This window comes from Harpia harpyja, chromosome 10 (genome assembly GCF_026419915.1).
Source record: "Harpia harpyja isolate bHarHar1 chromosome 10, bHarHar1 primary haplotype, whole genome shotgun sequence".
NCBI classification, from domain to species: Eukaryota; Metazoa; Chordata; class Aves; order Accipitriformes; family Accipitridae; genus Harpia; species Harpia harpyja.
Genome location: NC_068949.1, coordinates 29,951,999 through 29,975,395, shown reverse-complemented (window position 1 = coordinate 29,975,395; position 23,397 = coordinate 29,951,999). Strand labels below are relative to the sequence as shown.

Below are 23,397 nucleotides of genomic sequence, written 5' to 3'. Positions count from 1 at the left end.
GAGGGGAGTTTATATTATTTGGCAATAACTCTGAAGTATTCATTGGACAAAAACTTGGCTCAGCACTGACAAACAGCTAACACTCTAGTTTTTTCCTCCAAATATTATTTATTTCACTGTTGATAGTTTTGTGATAATTATTCCACTCCCCACTGATAGCTTATTATTTGTGTATAACTTCAGAGCTACATTCTCAGTTTCAATAACAGTATTTTGCATTGGCCTCTGCTCTGCAACAAAACAAATAAAGCCACGTTTTTTTTATAAGAGGTCTCTAACTTCAAGGATCTCCTTATTTCAGTGAAAAGTACAGTGCAACTTTTTGGAAACCTGTCACCCTGCAAGGACAGAAGTGTTCAAACCCATTTGGATTTCAGATATAGTACTATAATTATAACTGTGAATATGATGCAAAATGTAAGTGGAGGGAAAACGATGCAATGATATTTGAGGGTTTCTTACATCATAATTTCTTAACATAAAAACAACACAGAGGTGTTTCCGATTGTGCTGATGCAGAATAGCAGAAATGGAAATCCTGTTTTGTCAGTTCTTTCTAACAAAACGTTGTTCCCTACGGCACATAATTCCTGCTCTGATTACTCCAGTTCTGAATGACTCAGTTTCCACATTTCCTTAAAAGATTACTCAGTCTGTTAAATAGGTTCAGGACCGTTTTGCTGAGAGTCTGTTTCTCCACTTGGTTTTATCCAATTAATTCTAGGGATTGGTAACAATTCTGAACAACTTTGCTTTTACTGTTTTATTTTCTTTGGTTTGATATTGTCAGGGCCATATGAGAGCTCTTTATGGACCAGGACTATCCCACCTCTAATACTAACATATTAATTTACTATGTGTGAAGCTAAAAATTATTGGGTCCTTTCTACATGAATGTTGTACTGCATATTTTTATCCATTCTGCTTTTTTCCTCTATCACCTTTCAAATAATGTCTTTTCACAGAATTCCAAGTGTCCCCGGGGAAACCTCCTCCGCATTGTTTTTCTCGCAGTTACTTTGCCTATCCTTTTTCTAGGCCAAATTTCTTCTAGGCTTGTTTTTTTAATCATTCTGTTGCAAAGGCTTACTGACATAACATGGTGCTATGCTGATGTGACGAGGAGCATGAGATACAGTCATGATGGGGTAACAGTGTTGGGATACCGAGACGCTGGAGGAAATGGGGTGAATGATTCATTGTTTCACTACTGTCAATAAAGGGTCAAGGTTCAAGGAATTAGAGGCCTGATAGAGTGCCAACTTCTGGATAAGAAATAAAACAAAAGTGCTGACCAAAACCTGTTTGTGGTTATTAAAGTTTCCATGGCTCTGTTCCAATACTAACATACAATTCTGAAATCCTGACAAAATTCAAATTGACTTATTTACATTCTGCCTCCCCATATTTCCTATTATTGTATAACACATTCTCGTCACTTAATTGCTGTGTAATGTCCTGTGATGCTAAGCAGGTGCTGCTGCTGTTTTGTGCTTGGGAACACGATCTAAATGTCATATAAACCTGTAGTTCAATGAATTACCTGTATCTCTAACCTCTGATTCCTTTTTATACTGTTCATATTCATTCAGGCTAATACCATTTTAGGATTATCTTCCTGAATTTATTTACATTCCTTCTTAATACATACTCAGTGACAGGATAAAATTTCCCTCTCAAGTACTGTTGTAAGGTCATGGTGTATGCATACGGGGACAGACCTACTAAAAATCTTAAGACTTTTGATGCACAGAAATAAAAATACAAAGAAAATAGTCACATATAGTCATTTTCTTACTTTCCTGATCTAAGAAAATTTATCCTTCGCTTCTGTGATTTAATCAAATAACTAAAGCAGGAATTTAACTGTAAATAAATTATTAAAATTAGAAAATATTTCATGTTTCAAGTGAATCTCTGGTCATGCTTCTGTTTGCCAGGAAGTTCATCTGAGCAGGACTTGGCATTCTAGAACTCCTTAAATGCTTCTTCTTAAGTTCTCCTGGTTGGCTCTGTGGGCAAAAGGAGACCAGCACACATCACATTCTGATTGCTGACCAAACCAAGAGAGAAAACTGTAAGGAGAGATATCCTAAAGTGTGTTCCTTCTAATATACGTGTGCAATATCCTTGGGCTAGATTTTAAAAGATATAAGAGAAATTGAAGGGTCCAAGGTCAACTACAGATTAAAAAATCCTCACTCAGTTCTATTTAACAGCACAGACACGTAAATTCTCCAAGTATCTTTGACTTTAATATACAATATAAACTCATAATTCTCTTTTTGCACACACCAAAACCCAGCTAAGAAGCTCATGCCCTATCATATGCTACCTGCTGTGTAAGTGTCCAAAGGCACCCAAGCTGTAGGCACACAGTTTGTCTAAAACTGACAGCTTTGGAACCCAAACATAGTGCAATGTTGGCTGCTTTTCAATTTGTAGTGCCACAGCCTTTTTTCTTCCCATTTTCCAAGGGAATCTGGGATTATACCTCCTTCTCAAGACGTGGGAAATTCAGTTGTTTGTATATCACAAGCATGTTGAAGTTGTATCTTCCAAAGTCTGAGAAAACGGTTAGCTACCACCAGCACTAAGTGTTCTGCTGTGCTGGCTGGTGACAACTGAAGCAGTACTGAGCTCTGTAGGTGCTCGGGTCCTTTTTTTCAATTGGACCTGCAAGATCTCAGGGCAGGAACCATCATATCTGCTTTTAAATTGTCATAAAAATTTGTCTTTCTTCATATTTGAAGATGACCATGAAGGAGGGGGAAGATGACTAAGATTTTTGTTTCTTTATTTGTAATGAAGCAAGAAAAAAAAAAAAGGATCAGATACATTGGGAAGTGGAGAGGAAACTCCCCTTATTTTTTGCCTCTAAAGTTACGAATCACTCCTTTCCTACCTTTACTGTAGGATTCGATAGATGGCTTCAATGTGACTGTAAACCTTCTTGTTCCTTAAAACAGTATTTTTAAAAAAACCTCTCAGGATCAGTGAGTTAGAAAAAATGTTAAAATTCTGCTAGCATACTTCCAAGTGTTTAGGGCTGAGTTTGACTGAAAAAATTCCATTCCTTCTCAACAAGGTTAACACTGAAGGAAATCTATGCTACGTCTCAATAAATGTGTATTCTCCACTTGTGCTTTCAAAAACAGTATGGATGAGACAGAATTTTTCAAAGCTAAAAAAGCATTTGTAAATTTAAATGCTACATAAGGTTTCTTTATGATAAAGAACAGCATGTAACCATTACAATGTTGAGTGGTCTCATGTAACACAGTCCGTTTTGCTGTCTGCCAGTAAGCCTTACACAACTTTGCTTTCAAAAACAAAAGAACAGAGGTTGTAATATTTATGATTCTTTAAATCAACAACTGTACAGAAAAAGATTGTTCCTGAGAAAGTTCCTATTAGCCTGGAATTTCACAAGGGCACTAACCCTTCTATCACTTTTTATTAATAAACTTAGTGCCTAAAGGCTCCAGTCAGGTATTAGAACACAGCGATAACAGGCATTGTAAGCGTGCAAGACAAATCTTCCCTAAGGGACTATAATACAATATTGTTTTTAAAAAAACTAGTAATTTCTTAAAATAGCTTTACAGCCATGGCAGACTATTACTAACTTTGGCCTAGATCCTGCAATGAAAATGTGCGTTGTGAGCCTCCACTGAGTAACAGAAGGCAAGGAACATGCTCTTTTTGTAAAAGCCCATTAAAACCAGAAGTGCCTGTTATGAATTGGGGTTTTTTTGTTCGCTTTCAGCAAAAAAACCAGGGTAGCTTGAAGTTGATGCTGAAAATCTACCCTAAGAGTTACTAATCCTATCACAAAATACAGTTGAGAATGCTCCAAAGCTGCAGAGTGCCGTGAACAACACCTAAATACAAGTAGAGAAGAAAGAAATCTGCTCATTGACCTGGATGATGAAGCCGTCTTTGACTAGTGACCAAACCTTTGATTTAGGTCACGTCCACAGCATTATCTGAGGTGTCTGAAGCCAGCTAACTGCACGGGCCCTCCTGGATGGCAGAGGCTGCTCCGTCCGCATGGAGCTGGCTGGAGGGCTGTCCCATCTCTTGGTCTACACTGACCTTTGCCCATGGCCCGAAACTTCTTCCCCACCGCCACAGGTGCGCCCAGCACTTCGCACACACGGTTTCTCGACAGCGGTAGTGAAGACGGCTATTTCCAAAACTAGATTCCCGACCCGTGTCATTTTCCCAGCTCCCGATTTTCCAACCTGCGCCTAGGCTGGTCGCACCGGCTTTGGGCTGCAGCTCGTCCTTGACGTATCTCTCCGGTCCCCCCCCCCCCCCGCCCCGAGTTACCGGACACCCAACGCGGGCTGAAAGCACCGCGGTTCAGCGCGGCCGGCGCAGGTAGCAGCCGCGCAGGGGACACCCCGGGGCCGCGGCCGCGGCCGCCGGCGGAGGTGCGGGGGCGGCCCCGGTGCCCCCCCGGAGGGGCGTGGGGGGGGCGGTGGCCGCGCCCGGCGGGTGGCGGCGGCGGGAGGAGGGGGCCCGCTACGCGCCGCGGGGTCCGCCCAGCGCCGCCGCTGCACGGGCTGCGGCAGGAAAGGAGCGGCGGCTCCTCGGAGAAGCAGCAGGAGGAGGAGGAGGAGGAAGAAGGGGGGGGGGGTGTCCCTCCGAGCGGCCGCAGCGAGAGGCGCGGCGCGGCGAGGCGGGGCGGGGTGGGCGCAGGAGGCGTGGAGGGGACCGCGGCGGGCGCGGCGGGACGCGGCGGGGCGCGTGCCATGCGCGGCGCGGAGCGGCGGGCGCGGCAGCTGGCGGCTGCGCTGGCTGGCTCAGCATGCGCGGGCTGCGCCGCCGCCGCCGCCTCCTCCTCCTCCTCCTCTGCCTGGTGGCCGCCGCGCTGGGGCTGTGCGGGGGCAGCAGGAACTGCCCCGACCTCATCGTGGACCGCTGCCTCTGCGCCGCCGAGCGCGCCAAGGGGCCCGGCCGCCCGGCCCTCCGCATCAAAGTGGTCTGCAGCGGCGGCGACTTGGTGGAAACTTTGCAGCCCGCCGTGCTGCCCAACCGCACCGTGTCCCTGTGAGTACGGCCCGCGGGGCGGCGCGCACCTGGCGGCGGCCGCCCCGGGATTCCCCCCGCGGGAGGCGCCGGCGCGGGGCGGGGGGTGTCCCGCAGGAGACGGGTGCGGGCGGGGACGGGGGACGCGCAGCCCTGCGGGGGGACCCCTCGGCGCCCCCCGAGCGCGGCCGTGGGAGCAGGCGGAACCGCTCCGCGCAGATGGCGACCCTGGCCCGGCTTTTAAAAAGTATGGGAGAGTTCGTAGGGGTTTTTTGTTGTTGTTGTTTGTTTGTTTTTTTTGTTTGTTTTTTTTTTTTTGTTTGTTCTCAGTTTGGAAACTCTTGCTGGCGTTTTGGTCGAGCTGGGGAAGCTGGGCTTACCCTGATGTAAATTGCATGCTGCTGTGTATGGTGGTTTGGAAAATGTCAGTGCTAGCAGAACTGATGGAGCTCGCCGGTGCACCTTTCCGCCGGCGACGGGATGGGCTCAAACTATCCGGGCAATAAATGAATGGTATCGCTAGTGGTAAACTGCCTTCTGGACTTCTGTGTAATTAACTGGTTTTCCCCTTCTCTCTCGTCTCCTCTAAATAAAGTTTGGAATTTGATGTCTCCTTTTTTAACAAGACTTTGTGTACAACCATTTGAAATGACCGAATCTCCAATATTGCTCTGCGTTGTCTGGTCATTGAAAATGACTCACACTTTGGTGTTTTTCTTTTTTCTTTCTTTCTTTTTTTTTCCCCAAGTGACTTGGAAATAGGTTATGATGTTTTCTTGCCTGTTGCACATAGCTAAACTTGAATAAACGGTATGTATTCTAAGTAAAGTAGTAGAACTTTTTGTAACTGTATCATCGAGTATAGGTGAAAGTAATCTCCCTATAATGGACCCAAGCAGTAATAGCTCTATGACATTTACCCTTTAGATCATGCACATATCAACAGATCTTTTACTGTTCCATTTAGTTCTGTTGACAATTCCTGCTGTGAACATCTCCGCTGTTCACTGCATTTGCTTTAAGTCAACACTTTTAGGAGAAAACTGGTAAAGATAGTAATTCATAACATCTGGGGAGCTTGTGCTTGTAAACGTACAGATGTGCCGCGTACACTTCAGCTCAGTTTTAGCTATAACTGCTGAGTGACTCGATGCTGATTAGCTGTATGCCGATTATTCATTTGGGAAACTTTTGCTTGTTAATATACAAGATACAATGACTACACTTCCTGCTAAATTTTAATAGGCTGGTTTAGAATAAAATTATTACATCAACATAAGTTTTGACCTAGGTGATAAATTCACTGCTACTTTTGTAGTATATATAACTGCGTATATAGTTATAGTTTGTACTCCCCCCAAAGTATAAAATGTTGACATCTTGGGCAGGCAGAAACTATTTTTTCCATTTGTTAAAGGGCTGTAGAAACTCTCACACTCAGCATGTCTGTAAAGGCTTTTCTTCTTAAGCATTGATTTACAGAGTCCTATTTATTTTTTTTTTTTAGGAAACTTTTCTTTTAATGAGGTAGGTACCAGTAGATGAATCCAGCTGACCCTAAGATCAACTGAAGTATGTATTCACTGTAGTGAAAAGAAATTGAATTGGAAACAGAAGTGAGAAAAGATGAACAGGGGAGGTGATGCATTTGAAGTGGTAGGTGGGAGGATTTGCTCACTTATACATATGATTTAAGGCACCAGTAGCCAACTTGATACTATCACCCTAAATGTGCTTTTCGGGTAACACTTGCTCATACTCATTAGAAAGATACTGTGTTAGGTTTTTTTAACTTAATTACAAATAACCATTGACCTGAGAGCTGATTAGCTGTCCTTAGTTGATATGAAACATATAAAGCATTGTTTTTTGTCATATGTCACGTGGACAAGTACAGTATCATGTAGCATCAAAACTTATCCCTTTCCTCTTACAGTCTATCTTCTCAGTTTTTTTTCTTCCCAATAAGTAAATTTAAGGCTAAATCTTGAAGGTAAAAAGAAAAAAAGTTTAAAATGTGTTAGGAACATAATAATTTTCAGTAGCTGGAATGTACAGATGACAATTTGATTGAATGTGTCAAAGATTTTCCAGGAGAAACTGGTTTTGATGAATTAAATTACACTTGAGAGATTTGGCCAGCTGCAGAAAATAATGATGAAAAGCTCAAACACTAGTGCTCTTACATTCATTTTTGTAGCTGCATGGAAAACTTGGGCAAAGGAGAATATTCTAGTAGATGCTGCCTGCTTCCATTCAGTTTTATGGGCCCACAGAGAGAAAGAGAGCATTAACATATGGAACATAACCTTTTGGATTGCTTTAACAATTAAGAAATATAGAGGTGAATAAAGGCATGTATATTCAGATGCAGTAACACTGTAATGAAACTATGTAAAAACCACTTTGGGTTTTTTGGGGCAGATCAAGTAAACTTCTCATATATATATGTTTATTATATAGGGATGCTGCTTCACTAGTGCTGTTTTGTTTTGGAAGGGAAGATTGAAGCCAAACTCTTTTAACTGTTCTGCAAAGATGACAGAGGAATTACCTCTGCTGTATCTCTTAAGCCATTAAGAGATGAAGCTGTGGATGTGTAACATTTCATTTACATGCTAGGTAATGTTGCTTATCAGCAAACGTAAGAAGTTATGATTTGTTAGTTTAATGTGTTTTTTTCAGCTAAGTGACCACGAACCTTGGCTGAGTTTCACAATTTAGGCTCTTTATGGCATATATGTACTAAAAGTATCGCTACTGAAAATAACTTCTGACACAGTGACTACAAACTAGTGTGAAGTCACTGAAGAAATGCTTATTCTTGACAGGTTCGGACCAATTATTTCCAGCTTACGAGGTGGGGAAGTTTGCGTAGTTTCTTTGAAATCATATGAACACTAGAGCTATTCAGTACTGTCTGAATGCTCCCAATAATAAACACTAGAAATAAAATCAAAATATAAGCTGATAAAGCAACTATCCCCTCCTCTATATTTTCTATTAAAAACCAAAACCAACAAACTGTCCTGGACTCTGTTTCGCTGTCTTTATTTAGTATTTTACTGCTTTGGAAATGGGATTCAAGTGCTTGATGTGGATCAAAAGAAAAAACTCAGCTGTAGCTTCACAGAGTATTTGCGTGTATCTTGTTAAAAGGAATTCTAGCCCTTGCTGATTTGCAACATGTATTTCTGTTCCTTGTGTATTGGGGCAGGGGTGGAGTAAGGGAGTTAGTTGTAGTTCTTTTTTTTTTCCCATAAAGAATACAGATATTGAATCACTAATTTATGGGATCTGCTCTCCCCACTTTGCTCTCAGTAGGCGTGGAAGCGTAGACCCAAAAAGGAGGAGTCATATCCTTTCAGGATAATACAGTTCTCTCAGTTTAGACTTTATGGCTGAATACCTGGGAATTCTTATATTAAATTAATATTTTACAATTTTTTTTTTCAAACACGTGATTGGGTTGTTAAAGTGTAACTCTAGAGAAAAAGATTATTTGCAATTTTCTTTCTCTTCTATGCTAATGGAAATTTTAGTTGTTAAACTTTTGAATGACTTGCTGAAATTTGGGCTATATGGAATACAACAGTAAAAATTGTGTTGGCGCTTTTTGCAATGCAGAAGTCCTACAATTTGAAATTTCAGGAATTAGCAGATGAGATTCTATTCTGAGTTATTCCATGTAAACTGGGCAGTATATTGGTAGGTTATTTACTTTCTGTACTTCTTTTTTTTTTTGTGTCAAGTGGCGTTAAGAAGTTTATCCTTTTAGTCTCAGAATTTCTCAGTTCAATACATGTCTTGTTATCACTGGGCAGAATATGCTTTGAAGTTACAAATGCCATCAGTTTCTGGTAGTAGCATTACTATTTTTTTTCCCTCCCTCAATTCAGAAGGAACTCCAACATTTATACTGAAGGTTGTTATTTTTACAAATTTCACTCACAGATACACCTGTGGAAATCTGCTGTTTTAACTGTCATGATAGAAATGAAGAAAAGTTAAGGTAGTGTACGGCTTGTAGCAGTTCTGTATCACATAGGACTCTTCATATTTCTTTATATCTATGCATTTCTTCTAACTTTGAATTGGAGGTTGTCTCAAATGCCTCACTCTGAAATTGAGAATCTGAGGATACATGACTCCAGTGGTAGTCCATAGCCATAATATGAATGTAGGGGTTTTCATCTTCAAAGCACTTTATAAACATTAAGTAGTCTTCTGAAAGCAACACTGCTCTGCTTTTTTCTGTCCTAGAATTACTTTTGTCACATTCATTTATGTCATGTCTACTGGAATTTATTCGAAGTTATTATATTACTGTATTTGTTTCATGTCCAGTCTTGTCTTTTACACTCCTATATTCAGTTTAGGATATATCAATATGGTTTATTTAATATAAGCATCTTGCTGTAAAAATAGACCACAAGAATGTTCTTTATGTCCCAAAGAGCTTAGGGTTTAAGCTAGCCAAAGCAAACAAAGCAGGAATTGAGGAAAGGATGAACAAAAAATATTTTTCAGTAGTTTTATTTCCCCATCTTAAAACTCACATCTTTTTCAATGAGATCTCACATAGCATTGCTAATTTGTAAATAACAGTGTTATTAAATAAGGTAGGCTAATTCTCATTATGAAGGTTTTCACAAACATTTTCACCTTGGTTAGCTTCCTGTGTTCACTCAAAGTGGCAGAAAAAAAGAATAAAAAACAGGTTTCCTGTTCCATTATTTATGTGTGTATACATATTTATACAAGCTTTCTTCAAAACTCTTAAAAAAAAAAAATAAAGCCAGTTTGTTGTTGTGAAAGAAACTCCTAATATAAAGCAAACCGACATAAAATACACATAAGACTTGGAAGGTCTGGGACAGATGGTTGGGGATAGCAAAATAAAGAGAAGAGAAAAACACTAGAGATGAAAATTCTTTAGATACTAGTCTAATCTTCCTTGATATTGCATGTTATAGATTCAACTCTAGTGGCCATAAAATACTATAACTGAAAATATTTTATTTTTCTTTGTGTTATTTCTGATGAGGGAATATCTGCACCTGAATTCTCTTGTCTACTTGTCAATAGCAGGAAGTACTATGACCACTTCCAAATTATGACTTGCTTTGGATGAAACTGATGCGTTGGCACTACTGGAAATTTTAACATGAGAGGAGGGTGAAAAGATTCTGTTAAGGAAAATGAACTCTCTTTGCAAATAATGTCCAAAATACAATAAAGGCTGCTTTAATAGTCACCAGATTAACTTTTTAAAGTTATACGAATCATGCTGAAGTTTCTTTCTCCCTTTATTATTCTAAATCTGTAAATGTTGTTAGCTAAAACAGTGCCAGATATCCTCCTGGTGCTTTTAAGTCCTCAGTGTAACTTGCTTTGAGGAAGGCAGGTTGTGCAAGAGAATGGGATGAGAATTTTTGGAAACAGATAAAATTATGTTACAGTATTGAACAGTTCATTAATTTGGTAATTTCATGTAGAAACCAAGTCGTCTTTTTTTTCCTGCATACTGGGAAATTTGCAGTATTGTGATCTACTCTTAGTTTCATTCCAGAGGTAAAAATAAACTCAGAGGAGGATAGACAGGAGGATAGTAATGCATGTGGGAAGGGAGTTTTATCATATAAGTATATATCTGATACCTATTGAGAAGTCCTAAATGAAGTTGGGGTTTTATGATATGGTATAATTTGTCAGTTGGTTAGCTACTGACCTTGTTTGCCTTAAGCAGGAAGAGATTTAGTATATGTCACCGGCTCTCTTTTTTCTTTTTTTTTGTAGGTTTGCCTAATATTGATAAAACCTACTTAATTTTAACTATCAGAAGATATGTGCAACAGAAATTTGTTTCTGAAGTGTAGGTATTCTCATCTGTTGGAGTGAGGTAGTGGCCAGGGAGAAGGTGATTTATGTTTGTGGAATTTGCCTTTATAGGAAGCTGCATGACTTGCTGCCCCTTGGGACCAAAGTACTGTCAGCTCTTGAAATGGACTGTTCTTTAAAGATTTGAAAATGTAGCGCTTTTTTTTTTTTTTTTTAAAGCCATACTGAAATATTTTCTCAAAATACCTTTTTCTTTCCTCGTCCCCTTCTAAATATCCTGACAGCATGCTAAGATGTGAGGTGAGGTGAAGAGGGGGGAGTGATGGGGAGAGAGGTGAAGAAGGGGAAAGGACTTTCTTAAAACTGGTCTGAATAGCCAGAAGGAAAGGGTCTGAAGAATGTTATTAAAATGAAGCTCTAAAGGTTTAATATTACATACATTCTCCTTTTTCTGCATCTTCAGAGGTTTAAAATCACAAATCTTATTTAATTGATGGTGTACAACAACAGGGTCATATTAACCCCTGGGAGTCTGGAAGCCCATTAATTCCTTTGCCAGTAACACAGACCCAGAAACTTTCTGGGCAGAAATAGCCAGAGTAACACTGCTTTCTTGTGTAAAGTTTCTCCCTGTTTGGGACCCTCTGTCTTCACAAATTTTGCAGCTATTGGATCCAACCATGGTCCAGATAATCCACCCCTACTTCCTCACTGCTGTCTTTTGTCCTATTTTTATAATACAGAGCTGGCATAAATCTGAAAGTTAAAGGGCAGAGTATCTTTGCCGAGGCAGAGGTTCTGCTCTAACAGCCAGTAGGAAACACACGCATGAAGCTTACACACTTCCTTTGTGCACATCTGAGAGTCAGAGCTTTGTGCCAGCTTTATTTTCACTACTTAATAATATTTGTGCATGTTTTCGGGAATCACTGTTTATGCTGTTTGACTTAGGTTTTTGAGGAAAAATTGCCTATTGATTTCTAAGCGTCCTCCCTTTCCATCTTCCTGATAGAATATCCAAACCCTCACAGCAGTAAAAGCGTACAAAACATGGAAAGGTTGAGTATGTGCTTCTGTAATCAGCTATGATTAACTTTGATCAATCGCAAGTTTGCTGTCTAGTTCTAGACTTCCCAAATATAATTTGGCTAAAAGTTCTGTATTATTTATAATATTAACATTTTTTTCCATCTACTTTGGCAATTACATAATACAGGGAACACACAGTTCAGGCTTGGTTCTTATTTTTGTGGCAACATGCCATTCTTCACCCTTCTCTTAAAATCAGTTCCAACTGTGCTTTCATGCCTGGGACTGATTTGGGAGTACTCTGAAGGTATGGTTAGTCATAGGAAAACTCTGCTTTTGCAGTTTCTATTATAGTCTTACAGACTTGTTGACAGTTTCTTTTCTGTACTTAGTTGGATATAATCTTATCTGAACAGCAGTATGTCAAATGTTTAAACTGTTCTGCCAATAAAGTAAGCACACAGTGGTATTATGGGTATTATGCTCATAGACCTATAAATCTTCGCAAAAACCTGCGTTTTATTCCTAGATCGTATAGAATTTAGATTGCTGATAGCTATGCATAAGTAAGCAAATTCTTTTAAACGTATATTTTAAGCTTTACTTTGGTGAGTGGTTGTCTTCTGAAATGGCTATTCATCAAAACTCATGAAGGTATAAAGGCACTGACATGCATTTTCAGCATATATACTGTAGGCTTTGTATAACACAGAATGAAGTTTAATGGATTTTCTATGTTATTAAGGTATCATTATGGTTTTCGAGTAACCTGATAAGGCCTCCAAATTCCAAATTATGGACATTTATGATTCTCCTTGTTTATTGAAGAATTACTGTGATTTCTTCCTTCTAATAGCAATCAAGATGATGTCTCCCCATAAAACCCTTCTCTTTATGTTATGGGATAGACTGTCCCAGAGAGTGCATGTTTTATAGACAAAAGTATAAATTGGGAGGGTAAAGGTTTTATGGGTACTGTAACTTGAGAAAAGAACAAACTACACCATAGAATGGAAAATAAGGTTAAAACTAGTAGTAACCAAACCAGACCTGGAAAATTTGAAGAAAAGCATAGATTTAATGAAAGAATTGAACACTTAATATTACTATATATTAGTAGTTCCCTGGCAACAGTTATTTTGATATCTGCATTGCAAACTAATGTGCCTGGTATCAATTTCTTTGAGAGCAGAGGGGTGGAAGAAGAGCATAACTTGTTTATGAGCAACTTTATTAATATGGTTAGGTTTTATAGAAAATTCAGAGGAAGTATACTGCAATGTTAGGAAAGGTTCCTCTAACGGAATGTGCTAACAACCTGGCTCAATGGGAAACCTACCAACATTTAAGAGAGAGAGAGAAGAAAACCAAAAGTTATTACCAATTTTGAGGAATCAAATTTACCACCGGCACTCCTAAGTAACTGAATTCTTACACATTAATGTGTGTCCTATCAGGGGAGCTTTGCATGCCAAGAACACTCCTTAATTCTCTTTGTCTTCCATGGGCCGTCCTCTGTGCTTGGACCCATCTGCTGTTACTTCCAGAACCTTTTAATTTTGCACTTTTATTTTTATTATTACTATTATTGTTGTTATTATTATTATTACATTGATACTTCTCCCCATTTTTTCTTCTCATCTGCATCTTATTTTTGTTCACTGCTTACGTGTATCACACGCTTTACAACAAATGCATTTCTAAAAAAGGAAAAAACCTATCTCCCTCCTCATCAGCTCTGCTCTTGGTCCTCTGACATGCTCCACTTCTCTGCCAGCCTCTGCACTTTCACTGCTGTGTCCTGCAGCCTCTGCTTTCAGCTCATGGTCTCCACCACTTCTTTAGTCTCACGTGACTTTCCAGTTCCTTCTCCTTTTCTAAAACTCTCCATTACATCTTCCCTCATCATCTTTGATCCTTGACTCATTTTATCCTTCTCTTCCGAACTTACTGAGTGGAACTGAAATGAGTGAGGATATGGGTCCTCAGAGAGATCTGAGTTAAGTCCTGGAGTTCAGCGGTGCCTGGAATTGGGGCCAGGCAGATGGAGTTGATCCTATTACACAACTTACAAACAAGAAAAGCATTTGAATCTCTATCTCTGCCTCCTTACAGAGTTTATCATTAAAACTGCAGCCAGCAGAGTAGAGAAGTCTGAATGTGGTTGTGTCAAGCAGTAGTTTTATGTTGACCCACCAAACATGTTGCTGATGATCAGAGGGAACAGTCACGATGATCAGATTTGTTTTCCATCCCCAGAATTGTGTATTGTTTAGAAGGAAAGAGGAAAAGCTTAATTTCCATTTTTCTCTACACCTTTGTGACAACATTCAAACAATATTGCAACCGTCCTTCCAAAACTGCGAAATGTGTATAATGCAAATAATAGTGATAAAGATGAAATCTTAATGTGTGCTGTTATTCTCATTGCAGTTCTTGAGCCAGAAAACTAAACTTTTCAATATGTAGGCAAATCTAAGCTTAAGGGACTGCATTCCTTTCTCCTGTGATATAGCTAGTATTATTCACATTTTAAGTTTATCATATAGCTCTATCTTAAATTAGATCAAGTTAATGAACTGTTCTCAGCTATCTCTGTAGCAGTTGACAAATCCATACTAATTTTGCAAAAGCCGCAATTTTCCATCCATATTACATATGGGATGCAGGAAAGGAAACAGTCAAAATGCACAAAGCAAAGCATGCTTTGCATTGGAAGAAAACAATACATTACTCCTTTGGTAACAAATGTCATCATTATAAGGCTTTTGTGTTGGGCACACATTTTGTGAATATTATTGTATCAACATTTTCATCATTAGACTTATTTATTACTACAGTCCTTGATGGAGTCATACATCATCTCATCTATAGCAAGGTTATTATCTGTAGAGGGAGAATGGTTAAATTTTGTCATATTATGCTTCAGGTAACTCTTCAAAGTGTGATATCATGATTGTTTAAAGGAATTTGGATTACATGGTGCTTAGAAAATGGAGTCAAGCTGTGGAAGTTATGACACCAGATATTCAGATAATTGTTAAACTACTGGTGCATGTGAGACTAATATCTGTAGTTAGTTTCTTTATGGGGAGTTTTTCCTCCATGTTTGATAACAATAGGCTCTCAGAAAGTTAATCTGCTCTTTCCCTTGGTTATATCATATAGGAGTCTTGCAGAGGGAAGTTCTGTACTTTTTTTCCTTTAATGTTGGAAGACTTTGAGTAAGAATGTAAGTCCATCCAGTGCAAGCAGAAAGCCGTCTTTAAGGTTGTTGTTTGTTTGTTTTTTTTCCTGATGGTCATGCTTTCCTTTGCTTTCTTTTCCTCTCTTTAGCAACAGTGCTGATAGGGTCACATTACGTTCTTAGGATTTGAGGACCTGTTTTTTGTGGACCATAAGTATACCTGAGGAAGAGCAAAAGAGGACAACATTTGAGATATGAACATCAGAAAATGACATGATGTCAATCATAGATGTTTGGTATTTATCTGTTTGTATGATTTAACATGTCTATTAAATGAATGCCAGCTGCTGTTCACGTTAAATAAAGACTTACCTGGCATATCTATGTACTTGCTAGTCCTCATGGACCTATAGCAGATATTCTAGTGCTAATGTCTTTAGTTCAAATAGAAGAAGAAACAATGAGATTTGCAGAAAAAGAGAAAGTAATTTTTCTAACACTTTTCTTTGTCTTTCCCTTTACTTCTATAACAAAAGGATGAATAATGAAATTCCTAACACTTAAAATGTGGAAAAAACCCCCACACTAATGGTCATTTGTTGTTGTACTATTCATAATTCTCTCCACTTTCTGCACAATTACGTGTTATAAATAACAATGTAAAGAGTCAACGATACAGATTGATGAAGCAAAAAATAACCATAAGAGCTAAATAAATGTAATAAATTCTAATCTTCTGCATTTGGAGCAAATGAAGTTACCGCTTTAAAGTACTTCATTGATTATCATTATAAACCTGTTTCTAATAAACTATTCTTTCTGAAACAATTCTCATTAATTTGTGCCTATATTTAATAACTAGTCCATTAGCTAATTGGTCCATAAAATGGTCTTCATAACAGTTTTACACAGTTAAACAGGAAATTGCTGACGACATCTTTTTTGAATAAATAATACAGCAGTATTACTAATTGGACAAAATGACTTTAAGTGAAAATATCCTCCATATTTTTTCATGTATTGTTAGTAAGACTAAGGGAGTTGGTTGCTTGACTCTCCCTGTAATTAAATGCTGTTTCAGTTTTTATTTTCTGTAGGTACCTTTGAAGAACTCAGGTCAACTATTTGTATCGTTATTATGGCTACTTTACAAATGGAATACTTGGTTACCAAGCTATTTGTTAATGAAGAGGGATTAGATACCAAGCCCCAGTTTGGAATAGATTAGAGCAAATAATTTTTTAATGCTAGCTTTCCAGAGTACTGCTTTAGCTGAGGCAGAGTGATTGTTTTAAACAAATAAAATCCCTCAAGTAATCATTTATTAAATAGCACTGAAGTCAAGTTGGGTTTTTTGTTTTTTTTTTTTGTTTGTTTTTTTTTGTTTGTTTTTATTTTTTTTTTTCCTCTGAAAATAGCTGTCAAAATGGTGGTATTGAATTATATGTTGAGCCAGTGGTTCCATATAATTAGTTAGTCTATAAGCTTTTTCAGTTGGCTGATGTTTCCTTTTTGAAATTGGAAGAGCTAATAAAGCTTTGGAAGAAGTTTTAGGCTGAAGAACTGGGGCAGCCGGGTTTCGCGTCTATTTTTACGTGCTGCTTTGCTGTTTTGTATGAATGTTCAGTTACTAATATTGTTTTGGAATCTGTAAAAATATGATACATGGACTTTAAAAATGTTTACGATTACACAGCTTTTCATTTTCTGCAGTCTGGACCATCAATGAAAATGTGAGTGGCTGTCCTGGACTACACCAAACAGCCATGGTGTAGCACAGTACCGTGTCTCCAGTTTAAAAGTAGGTGCCTAGGGTAGAGTAGCAGTGTGATATTTCCCACAAGGATCTTCTAGTCTCCATCCTAACACAGAGTTGTAGTTCCTGTGCATTTTATTTACCAAAATGGATTGTTTTTCCACAGCACGGTCCGCCCCCCCCCCCGCCCCAAACCTGTGCCAGGTCCCTGCATTTGGAGCATCCCATGGCAAAAAATACCACAGTTCAGTTGCATGCTGGCAAGGAATGTCCTCCTTTTGTTTATTTCTGAGTTTAAAGAGTTCAAAACTCTTTCTAATTTGTTTCAGCCAGAGCTGACGTGGTTATCAAACTCAGGAAAATGGACCAGGTTCTGTCTTCAATGGGGGAACCTGTCTCTCTGCTATTCTCTTGTTATTGTTAGTCACTGTCAGTAAGCTGAAAGGCAAGGGGGTGATGAAATTTCAGGAAGTAAAATGAATTTTTACTATTAATAGTATGCGTGCTTGTATGTAATCAACATTGTGTTTAACTTTATGAAAAGAGAACAGTGATAAAACTTTTTTTATAGCCAAAATCATTACATTTAAGTCAATCTGTGAGGAAATGCATTGGTCTTCTAGGAAAAAAAGGAAGCTCTACTCCTGCCTTTAACATTTTGGATTAATGAAAAATGAATAAAAGCTTAATGTCAACTTTCTCATTGGTTGACCTAGTTTTCTTGTGGCAGATGATTGATAGATTTTTCTGCTTCCCTCCGTATTCCTGAACAATAAGTGCATCTTCAATTTTCCTTGTGGGTTGAGGCCAATCTTTTGTGCTTCTTTTGACTGTTGGCACTGTGGAAAGGAGAGAGGGAGAAGGTCTGACCGAGAGAAAAAACTATTAAATTGCAATAACAGCATGCCAGTGGAAAAAGGTTTTGGAGGAGGTAAATGGCTTTAAAAGGTACAGAGTGCTGGTCGATTGGTCCTTTTTATTTTTTTTAATCTGTTAAAAATAATTTTGATTGGTATTGATGCTAGCAGTGTATTTGTTCAGAAAGACTGCAGCTTGGCTCTGCTGATTGATAGCCACTTTGAGTTAAGCTTCAGTTTTGTCTTTTTGTGTATTCTTTAGTTCACAGCTCTAAACCTTATAACATGCTAATAATAGTTTAGTAGATTTTGTTACTTATTGATTATGGGTCACCACTCTATTCATCTGAGACTGGAAGAAAATGGGTAAAAGAAACTACAAGTGGAAAAACTTGCATTTTGAGCTTGAATTTTTTGATTGGGGGAAAACAAAGGTAAAAATGTTGATAATGCTATTTTAAGCTGGATTACTCTTTTTAGCCAATCTAGAAGTCTTTCTGTAATGCTCCCTCCTCAAGACAGTCTCTCCACATTATCTCTGTGGGACATGCATGAGGCTGATGCTCACTGAGTATCCATTGTTTTGTGTAGGCTGGCCACAAACCCAGTGTTTCATCCTGGTCTCTGGGCTTAGGGCAGGCTGCTATGCTTTGTTCTTTTATTTGTTACTTTGTTCTGCACCGTTTTCCTGATTTCCTGCCATACTGCTGGCTGGTTCTTTTTAATGTGTTTTTTGGGGGTGTTTGGAGGTTTTTGTTGTTGTTATTGTTGGTTTTATTTAACCTGTAAGTTATGGGAGCCACCTTCCAGGAACTGACCAGCAAGAAAGTCCTCTGCTTTAGCCTTTAGTAGGAAAGCCTTTGCCACTGTTGACCATTCAGGGTACCTAATGTCTGCCAGATTGACCCTGAAAGAGGACATGATTAGAGACAGAGTTATAAGATACTTACACCCCATCAACTGGATCGGTACTTCTTAAAGTAGGGCAAAATGCTTAAAATACAGATCACTTCTCTGTATTGATCTGCGTGCATGGTTTGAAGATTTACAGACCTCGCAGAGGAGATCCTGGACAGTCATCACAGACGGATCTGTTCTGCCAAGCACTTTCTACATATCTGGAGAAATGTGTCCATTGCTGACAGTGAGTCAGAGTCAAAGGCTATCCTGCAGCAGGAGAGGATGCTGTGCAGTGCTGATGGGTTCCTCAGCCCTGAGTGAAGATGCGGTTATAGGGAAATGGCTGCTCACTCTGAGCTTGCAAGTGTTAGGTTCAAATACTATTTTTTGGCTGATTTTGCACTATATTGTAATAGAATTTATTCTGCAGAAAAAAAGGCATATCTATTGCTGGACAAATGATGTTTTATTAAGGCTAGTTTGCCAGCACTTAAAAGAATAAGGAACGGGGGGTGGGGGTGAGAATATGAGTTGATGTCTTGAACTTAGGAATACTCCATTAGCTGTCCTAGTCTTTTCCTCCTCTACTTTTCTGTGGTTTTCTGTGATGAAGATGATTCCTGTAAGTTCAAGATAAAATTCAGTGTTGATAAATGCTAAGTGAAAGAGGGTGTGTGGAACATTTTAACTTACACATTGATGGATGACACTTGCTATCTGCAGGAGTGATACTCTGGAAGTACGATACACCCTGTGAAAAGGACAGCTCAGCAGTAGTTGACATAAGTAACGGAATGAAACCTCTTGTTCTCGCTGTGTAAGCCCACAGTGGTGCATCTGCATCTTGGACACTGTGTACAGTTCTGGGTCTTCCATGTCAAAAAGGGCGTAACGGGACAAGAAAAGGTACAGAAATGTGCGGAGTTGTGGAAAACCTTGTGTGTGAAGAATGATGAATAGCTGAGGGAGTTTTATCCTGAAAACCTCTATGGTATGTTACAAGTGAATAGGGGAGGTTAATCACTGTTTTCCATAGTATAGGACTGTGGTGGCAACAATTACTGGGTTGGAGTTTCATAAGAAATAAAAAGTAGGCTAGCTGCAGACCGTCTTGCTGTGGATTTTATATTCATGTGTCTTCTCTTGACCACTGTCAAAGAGAGGACAGTGAGCTAAATAGACTCCTGTCTGACCTGCTCCTGATGACTTGTTGCTGTTCAGTATGTTTATTCATGATCCAGATGGAAAATATAAAGTTCTCAGAAGACAGAGTCAGGAGGAATGATTACAGTCTCGGGCAGCTTTGTAGAAAAACCAGGATCACTTGGCGAGCTGGACTCGATAGATCAACATTAATTTTAACATGGCCAAGAACGTTGTCATATATCCAGAACAAAGAAAGTAGTTTGCACTTGCACATTCCAGAAAACAGTTCCAAAACTGTGTCACTGAAAAGCAGTTAATTATAATGGTGCATAATCAGTTAAACATCTGTTCCTAGTGTGATATTACTAAAAGTGCCCTGATAATACTGTCTTGGATCCAAAAGCAGGGAATAAAAAGCAGAATTAAGGAGTAAGTATTACTTTTGTTTCCTGCTACTGAGAAAAAGATGATTAGAAAAAGATGTTATAAATATATTTTAAAATTTCAAGGATAATTTAAGAACTAGAAAATGTGCTGTATCCTTAAATGCATTTTTATAAATATCTTTTGCTTGTTTGAGCTTAAGAGGTTATTTGATCATGTCCCATAGGTGTTTACAGAGAAAAAAAAAAGTCTGATACCAAAGATAATTTAATTTGGAAAACAATGAGATACAGTCATTGAGAGCCCAGAATAAGAATGCCAGTGGAAGTCTAAGTGAGGGTAATTAACCTTTGGAAGACATAGGAACTGTAATGGATACTTCAGTCCTTCTTAAATTAAGACTGAATATTGTAAAAGCTCAACAAGAAGTTAGTGGCTTGCAGTGGCTTTTACTGGGAGAGGTTCTTTGCATTATGTGACATGAGCACATGGGACTCTTCTGGGCATTAAAATAAATGAACTGGTGAAACTCTACTTCTAGTATGTATTCACGCATACTTACATGAATACTACCAAAACCATGATTTAAGTGGGTTTGGGTATGGACATAGAAATATCAAGAGAATCTATGCAATGTTTCTTTCCGTATGGGAGAAGCTACCAATCTAGTATAATACTTGTAAAAATGTGACTCTTTTTTTTTAATACAGAAGTAGAATCATGGTAGTATCAAAATAATTTTGTTGACTGTACAGTAGTACACTGTGTATTTGGAAATACTCAACACTGGATAGTTTCCAAGTGTCTTTTGGCTTGACACTGGCAAACGTGTTCACCAGGTGTACTTCATCTGTGAATAGTTCTTCTGCTTTGAATTCTGCCAAATACTCTGACTCTAATTTAACTCTTGAGGTGTTGAACCTGGTGATTTTAATGGTGTGTGTTTGTTATTTGATGTTACCCAACTAATTCAATTTCTCCTTCAAATTTAATCATCACCACTTTACCGACAAAATATTGACAACAAAAAAGTTATTAACATAAGAAGTTGCAGTTTAAAAATAATCAGACTGTGTCTGCATGCTTCTTTAATGAACTGTATTTCTGTTTTCCCTGTCTGTTGCTGCCAGTAGGATTTTTTTATTGGGTGGTGGGTGTTGGTAAAAGGGATGCTACTAAAAACCAGTATAGCTCTAAGTCAGTGTATAGAAGCTTTATTGCAGAGATGAAAGTCATGAAGAGCTTTGTGATTTGAATGTTACCATCCTTTGATCTTTAAGTTACTCATTAAGTTTAATGTTTCAGTAGCCACTGTTTTTAAAGTCTTCCCCTGTACTCTGTATTTTAAATAAAAAAAAAAAAAAAAAAAGTGAGTTCTGTAATTTGGCACTGTTTCTTTCCTGTACTAGGAAGTGTGACCTTTTAGCCATATTAAAAAGATTTCCTCTTGGTCTTTCTTAGTATTTTTTTTTTTATAATTTATACAACAATGAAAGTAGTATGTTATAATTCATAAAGACAGGCTAAACAAGTTAGATGTCTGCTCTTTTCACATTGCTTTCAATCAAGTTTACAGCTAGTTGGAGAACCTACAACTACAGCTTTTACTTACTGAAATGACAACTGTTTGAAAGAACATATTAATCACCCTGAGGATTCACTGGTAAATTCTTATGTAATCTAGGATTATTTTTGTATTATTGATGGATAATCTCTTGTGTAACAGGTATAAGTATATACATTATATTTTAACCAAAATTCTAAACCCAAAGGAGTAATCCAAGGTATTAGGGGAAAGGAGAAATCCATTTGCTGTCCGTTCTTTAATCACGAACGCTTTCTAGACAGGTAAATTACTGTTGCTTCAATTTGTAAAGTAAAAATATTTGGAGGGCGTTTCACAATGCAGCTAGCTTTCAGCTTTCTGCTGTGTAAAACATCACCACTAATCAATGGGAATTAAATTAGAATATGATGCATAGCAGCTGGGGGAGTGGGTTATGCTTAAACATAAAAAATTAAAAAAACCCCAAGCACTTAAAACCAGCGAGCTTTTTTCTCCTCAGTAACTTAAAACTGCATGACTGGCTTTCCTAGACAATGTGCAAACTATTATAAAAGTATTCAAGAGCAAAGTCCTTTGCCAGAATTCAGTAGCAGGATCTTGAAATGTTTTTATGGCATCCATGCTGCAGGCATTAAAGGAAGCTGCTGTTCCCTTGCTCTGTTCAGAGCTCTTCACTTCATCTGTAGAGTCTCCAGATGCTATCCTGATACTCTCGTGTTGGTAAAAACAATTGCTGTCCATTTCTGCCAACAGGTAGCATTTTCACAGGAAAAGCCTTTTGAAGTTGCATCAGTTTAATGGCACCATTAATGAGGTCTGTGGGACAGTGTTATGGTACAGCATGTATGATCAAACATCGTTAGTCTTATTAAATACAATATGTATTTATACAGCGTTTTGATGGAGTATATATCCAAATGTTATTGTCAATAAATCTTGACAACAGCCAAGCTGAGAAAATACAAACTGACAATAGGAGCTGGCATGTGCGTAGCACGATGTATACTCTGGGGATTTCTAATAAAATAGAAAGATATTGAATGACTTAAACCAAGCTTTTTCTGAATTTAATTCTTCTCAGGACACATCAATGATACGATATTTTATTTAGGCATTTAAATTATGAGCCTGGTGAGAGTGATAACTGCAGGTTTTGGGACTCATGTCAAGAACAGAGAGTTCAGAACATGTTCTGTTTTCTTTCAAGGTGAATAAATTCTTATTTTACTTTAATGAATATAGAAAGGGAAAACTTACCCATACCAGTCTGACAGAAATACATCAATAGATCCTTTAGTGCAAGATGTTACTTGATGGTACTTGATTCATTTTAATCGTGTGTGAGAGAGAAGAATTCCCATTTTCTATAGTGAGAAATCAGCTCTATGTAATTGGTCCAGTATTCAAAGTCAAGATCCATTTTTAAAAATAATGTTCATTGCTTTGCTATATTTGAAGATACTCAAAATACAAATTCTAAGTTACCGTTAAGAAATGTTTTGTATAGTCTGTGACAAAAATGCAATATTATAGTATTTGTTTTCTGGTTTGAGTACTCTAGACAGTGTGCAAGTTGACTTAATTTTAGCATTTACCAGAATCTGTAGTCTGGTCTAAAGCTAACTTCACGCTGTTTTTATCTGTAATATTTGTTGCTCTGAGTGTGTAGTTGAAAACAAGTGAAAATTTTGTT

General features: G+C 38.3%; 1 protein-coding gene across 2 annotated transcripts in view; it reads left to right on the top strand.

Moving 5' to 3' along the window:
- Window positions 1–23,397, top strand: part of LOC128147067 (adhesion G protein-coupled receptor A3-like) — a 315,407-nt gene that overhangs the window by 20,695 nt on the left and 271,315 nt on the right. The window contains exon 1 of one of the 2 annotated variants that reach the window (XM_052799270.1): window positions 4,730–5,058. The exons of the other annotated variant lie outside the window; for it this stretch is intronic. Coding sequence (XP_052655230.1) covers window positions 4,817–5,058 — 242 coding nt within the window. The 5' untranslated portion in view covers window positions 4,730–4,816. Of the gene's footprint in view, window positions 1–4,729; window positions 5,059–23,397 lie in introns of those variants that run through there. 2 annotated transcript variants of the gene reach the window in all.